At 43.2% G+C, this 6477-nt stretch overlaps 1 protein-coding gene across 2 annotated transcripts; it reads right to left on the reverse strand.

Annotated features, from left to right (window-relative positions):
* Positions 1–571: 571 nt before the first annotated feature.
* pop5 (POP5 homolog, ribonuclease P/MRP subunit) lies at positions 572–5865 on the reverse strand. Of its 2 annotated transcripts, none has more exons than XM_055655259.1 (5): positions 5717–5865; positions 3695–3837; positions 2855–3004; positions 1550–1633; positions 572–953 (listed from the first exon to the last, which is right to left on the reverse strand). In XM_055655259.1, exons 1-5 carry the CDS (start codon positions 5734–5736, stop codon positions 931–933), a joined length of 420 nt encoding a protein of 139 aa, XP_055511234.1. In that variant the 5' UTR covers positions 5737–5865; the 3' UTR covers positions 572–930. The 2 variants fall into 2 exon arrangements, with proteins under 2 accessions (XP_055511234.1, XP_055511232.1); XM_055655257.1 differs by having other exon boundaries at positions 572–988.
* Between the last annotated feature and the right edge of the window lie 612 nt (positions 5866–6477).

Here is a 6477-nt window from a genome sequence, read left to right on the forward strand (position 1 = left end):
TTAGCAAAGGCTCTTCAATTTCACAATTTATATCCTTACAGTGAAAACTCCAGCATTAGCAAGTTCACGAGAAGGCAGTATAATATCAGCAGTCATTTATATCCATTTAAAAATAATCAGAGATGGCAAACTCACCACAAAATCCTACAAGGTGTAGGTTTCATGCTGTGGCCTCAGCAGCTAATTACTCTGCCATTCGACAGTAACTTTACCATTGCAGGAAAGATTAAGAAATCATTACACTCCTGTGCTCTTCCATCAGCAATAGAAAGCCAAAGCTAGCTTTACATGTTCTTGGATAAGGCTAAGTATTTGAACTGAGTTTAGTTTGTCACGCGTACCGAGGTACAGTGAAAAGCTTTTGTTGCGTGCTGACCAGTCAGTAGAAAGACAATACCTGATTACAATCAAGACATGGATGTGTACAAATACAATGTAATGGGAATAACGTTTAGTACAAGGTAAAGTCCGATCACAGATAGTCCAAGGGTCTCCAATGAGGTAGACAGTAGCTCAGGACTGTTGGTAGGATGGTTCAATTTGTGACAAATGGCAACAAAAGGCAAGCATGAACATGTATGTAATACTGTTTATTGACGTCAATTTACATCGCAAAAATATTGCTGAGTGCTGAACTCGCTGAAGAATTGTTTGTCCCGTTTAGCTAATGCAGCATTTAGCACTTACATTGACTAATTCATGAGATGGCATGATAGCAAAGTTGGGAAGCTGCTTTTCAAACCATTCATAAAACATCAGTGTTCATTGGTTCGGCTGGCAACATAGCCGTACACCTTGATCATGCAGGGGATCTGCACGCAAGCATTCCCTCAATGCAGTTCTTCATTTTTACCCAGTGATAGGATTTCAAAACCCATTTAATCAGTGTCTGCTCCTTCCATCTCTTCATATCCATGATACGATTGATCTTCATTCCATACTTTTAGTGAGCACTGCAGAAGAGACATTTGAACAGATTCTCTCTCCTCTGAAATAAAGTATAAAAATAATTAAAATGCCCGTTTGAAAGGCCAAAGGTGTACTTTCAAACATTAACTATCCGTTCGAGTGATATAATTAAATCTTCCTGCCTAGCCTTGTTTTCTGCTGCACTGGAGTACAGACTTTCTGCCAACATGCCTGTAACAATACAGCAATTTTGACCTTCATAAGTTCCAAGAGCAAAATTCTTCCATTCGGCCCATCAAGTCTATTCCGCCATCCAATCATGGCTGATCTATCTTTCCCTCTCAACCCCATTCTCCTGCCTTCTCCCCGTAACCTCCAACACATCTTTGGAGTTATCAGCGCAAAACCTTATGTTAACTTCACTCAATGCTTAAGGGACCCAACCAATTTCTTAGCCCTAATGCTCGCATTGAACTAAATTATAGCAAGTTATTTAATTTACTTTGTCTTAATGCTGTTCAGGTATAACCTATCAGTGGAAAACCCATAAAGAGATCGCGGGCATTCAACAGCAGTTTAAAAACGAGTCATTTAGCAGCTGCTTGAAACTAAAAGGAATGGAAGAGCAAAATGTCCTCACTTTTGGTTTTGCAGTCCCTCAGCAGCAGTACCAATTGCCTGCGGTTATACTGGATCAGGAACTTCTGGCAGCTTCGAATTGTACCTCAGGGACGGAGAAAAAAACTCATGGTTATTATTGTTGTGTTATAAGTCAATGCACTAAACCCACGGGTGGAATTGCGTACATATTTGCGTAACCAAATACATTTGTTGAAAAATCGATTCATGTTTGACACACTTACTAGGCTGGACAGGGCACAATACAGCAGTCAGCACAAATGGTTACTATCTCATGGGTTCTAAATGGGGCTTGAATATGCCTGCTCACTGAGCATTGAAAGTTGCAAGAGTCAGTTTACTTCATCTCTATCTCTGCAGCCCAATAGCATAGCTTGTAGAGCTGCTGCCTCACAGCGCCAGAGACCCGGGTTCGATCCTGACCTCTGCTGCTGTCTGAACAGAGTTTGCACGTTCTCCCTGTGACTGCACGAGTTTTCTCTGAGTGCTCTGGCTTCCTCCCACATCCCAGGAACTTGTGGATTTCTAGATTAACAGGTCTCTGTAAATTGTAAAGTGTGCAGGGAGTGGATGTGAAAGTGGGAAAACATGGAACTAAAATTAATGTGCTGGTCAGCATGGAAATGATGAGGGCTTACATTTCATATTACAGCTGGAAACATCAACTGTTAAAGCCCACAAAAGTTTGCCTTTAAGCATTTTACCAATCAATCCCGTTAGCGACTACAGTTTGAGAAATTAGAGACCAGAAAACTACTACAAATAGTAAATAAAAGCTACTGGTGGTGGAATAACTATTGGCCGGGACTGGGACACATGACAATAAACTCTCTTGAACTCTCAAACTCTCCTTCGAAGATACGTTATGATTTTTTTGTTGCCTACCCGAGGGGATACAACATTGTTCTAACTCTGCTTTTTCCCTCCCCCCTCCCTCTCCACAAGCAACATCACTCTCCCTTACTAATGGGGCCCACTTTGAGTTTTAGAAAAACTCCAACGTACAATTTTCTTATCCCGGAGGCAGGAGTGCTACACTGAACCAAGACCAAAATGGAGTTGACAAGAGAGTTTTCCCAATCATCCCTGAAACAAACTGCACGTTAGGATGTTAGAACACCTGGCAGCAAAAGGCCATTGAAGCCAATGGCAACAATTACACAAATGGTAACAATGGGGAAATTATGCAAAGTCAGGATGAGAGACAAGATGAGAATCGCTACAGAAGATGCAGAAGTTAGCAACTGATGTGCATCTCCTCAGGCTTGATTAACCAATTCTGTATCGGAATTTACAGCATTTTTACCTGCCACGTGTAAAGTGTTGAAAAAGCATGGGAACTTTTGGTTCTTGGTTTCAAGGAAGGTGATGAACAGCAGCGTTGTAGATAGAATCCTGTAGAAGTCTTTTTGGCACCTTATTAAGACGATCCCTGTGTAGGCATTTAGGTATGTGACTGGGAGTAGGAGAGAAATAAAACATTAAATCATCAGTGTACAACAACAATGGAAATCTGACAATCATATATTTTCTTTCTCTAGGGTACAAGGAAGTATAATTATCATCAATAATCCATTGTAAAATGCTTACAATTAATTTTTTTTAAAGCTGAATAACAATAATGTAATAATCTAAATTAGCAAGTTGTACATGAGATCAGACGGGAAGCTATTCAGCCAAGATGGCAATATGGAGAAAGCTTCCCATTTGACCCATAGCCTTGGAAAACAAAAGCAACAATTAAAGACTTGTCCCACCCTGGTCATTCCTCCTCTCTGCTCCCAATCAACAGAAAGCACAGAAGCTTTTAATCGCACACCACCAGACTCAGAAACAGCTTCTTCCCTTCTTATCAGGTGTCAGAAGGGTCCTTAAGCTGGGGTACTGTCCAATTCACGCTACCCCGTTGCGGACATTGGACTTTATCCCTGGAACTTTTGCGCGATAATGCTGAGAACTATATTCTGCATTCTGTATCTTTTCTTTAACTCTACCCATAGTACTGAACTTCAGCTCGATTGTATCAATGCATAGTATTATCTGATTTGATAAGCTAGCAAGCTTTTCACTGTACATCAGTACACATGATAACCATTAACCTAAACCTAGTCCAGTCTCTGGTTTATTTAACACTTCCATTACCAACCTTCTAAACGTAAAGAGCAACAGCCGATCCCAAAGTCACCATGCATTTGACTGATTGCATTCCTGACATTTCGATTGACGCTTCCGACATCGATATGCTGCCGATATTGTGGTTTCTCAAACACTATCTCGCACAGAAGGTACCTGAACATGGAGAAATTGCACAGATGTGATTAGTATTTTCTCTGTACCATAATGACACAACCTTCATGCTTGGCATTACCAGTTCAATCTGTGCCCCCAGATTAAATCATCTCACCACTGGTATAGAAAGAACGTCTTATCTAACAATCATTGCTCATCCCAACCACAAATATTTTGAGATGTTGAACCCACAGTGACACGATTACTTGTATAATTCGTTAATCAAGCAATGATTATTATTCACTAAATTATTAAAGTGTTATAGATTTCCCAACAGCTTTCACTGAAATTAGGCCTCTGACTGGCAAACACATAGCAGATATTCCATGAAGTAACTGCTTAATCCAGATGTTCAAATAAGGCTGATGGCATGAGGCAGATTGATTCCCCTGCAACCAGTCAATGCAGGCCACAGTGCTACATTGCAACTTGTCCTGGATATTGCAAAATCTGGAGGAAACCCTTTCATTCAATCTGTTGAACTCACTATTATTAAGGAAATATACTTATTATCATGCCTGCCATCCATGGCAGATAATGAAGGCAACCAAAGTGCACTTTCATTCCATGAAACTCAGTGTAGCCTTAACTACACATGATAGCATTTGTGAATAAAGGCTGCTGTTATAAGAGACAAAGATAGGCTAGGGGATAGTCAACATTTTCTACCCCACAATAGTGGAATCAAAAACAAGAGGGCATAGGTTTAAAGTTAGTAAGAAGTTTTAAAAAGGGTTGGGTGGAAAGTATTTGTTTTATACAAACACACATTGATGTGTGGAATTGGCTATTAGAAGAGTGGTGGAGTCAGGTATAATCGGTACATTTAACAGTCAAGGTAGACACACAGGTTGAAGTAACTCAGCGGGACAGGCAGCATCTCTGGAGAGGAGAGAGTATTGAAGCAATAGGTGATGTTTTGGGTCGAGATCTTACTGTGTCGACCCAAAACGTCACCTATTTCTTTTCTCCAGAGATGCTGTCTGACTCCAGCTTCTTGTATCTATGTTTGGTTTGCAGTTCCTTCCAACACACATATTGAATGTAGAATCTGTGTAGGAAAGAACTGCAGATGCTGCTTTACACCGGAGATAGACACACAACGCTGGAGTAACTCAGTGGCTCGGGCAGCATCTGTGGAGAGAAGGAATGGGTGACGTTTCAGGTCGAGACCCTTCTTCCGACGAAGGATCTTGACCCGAAACGTCACCCGTTCCTTCTCTCCGCAGATGCCGCCCGAGCCACTGAGTTACTCCAGCGTTGTGTGTCTATCTCCGGTGTAAAGCAGCATCTGCGGTTCGGGTTAAGGCGCCGAGGGAAAGGTGCGGCGGTTATTGCGTACAGTTTTGGTCTCCTAATCTGAGGAAAGACATTCTTGCCATTGAGGGAGTACAGAGAAGGTTCACCAGGCTGATTCCTGGAATGTCAGGACTTTCATATGAAGAAAGACAAGATAGACTCGGTTTGTACTCGCTAGAATTTAGATGATTGAGGGGGGATCTTATAGGAACTTACAAAATTCTTAAGGGGTTGGACAGGCTAGATGCAGGAAGATTGTTCCAGATGTTGGGGAAGTCCAGAACAAGGGGTCACAGTTTAAGGATAAGGGGGAAATCCTTTAGGACCGAGATGAGGAAAACATTTTTCACACAGAGAGTGGTGAATCTGTGGAATTCTCTGCCACAGAGGGTAGTCGAGGCCAGTTCATTGGCTATATTTAAGAGGGAGTTAGATGTGGCCCTTGTGGCTAAGGGGATCAGAGGGTATGGAGAGAAGGCAGGTACGGGATACTGAGTTGGATGATGCCATGATCATATTGAATGGCGGTGCAGGCTCGAAGGGCCGAATGGCCTACTCCTGCACCTATTTTCTATGTTACCTGGACTTGAAGCGGACCATTCCTCGCTCCCTCGCTCCACCCTCGCCGCGACCACCCTCGCTGACCGACAGCGCAGACGACCAATCATAACGACCGTCTCAGCCCCGCCTTGGGTCTCTGCGCCAATGGACTTGCGGCGGGGACGGGACCTCTGACGTTACTTCCGGGTGTGGCGGAAATGGCGGCGGTGAGTTCCCTTCGACCTGTGACCTTACTTCCGGGTGTGACGGTGGCCGTTGCTGGCAAAGATCTTATAGCGGAGCTTGCGAAAGGATCAAGAAGGAACTGCAGATGCTGGAAGATCAAAGGTACATAAAAATGCTGGAGAAACTCAGCGGGTGCAGCAGCATCTATGGAGCGAAGGAATTTCCGGGTGTGGCGGCGGCCGTTGCTTCCGGGTGTGGCGGAAGTGGCGGCGGCGGCCGTTGCTAGGGAACGGTGAGTTCCCTTCGTCCTTCGTTTCGTTGCCTTTTATTGTTTGGTGGCCACAATTAACAACTCGTAACTATTCATTAAATGCTATTTGGAATTGTTCAGTGCACGTCTAGTTTCGCCAGCAAACTGGTCTTGCACAACTTGGGTAGGGAGCTCTCCAAACGCTAACTCCATGCCCCAATAGATACAAAATGCTGGAGTAACCTGCTGAGTTTATGCATTTCATACTTTTCAGCATGAGGACCACATTATATATTTGGCACATTTTTTGCGGGCCGTACACACACTTCCACACACACTCACACTCACGCTCACGCTCACGCACA

The sequence above is a fragment of the Leucoraja erinacea genome, chromosome 25 (assembly GCF_028641065.1).
Source record: "Leucoraja erinacea ecotype New England chromosome 25, Leri_hhj_1, whole genome shotgun sequence".
Taxonomy (NCBI): Eukaryota; Metazoa; Chordata; class Chondrichthyes; order Rajiformes; family Rajidae; genus Leucoraja; species Leucoraja erinaceus.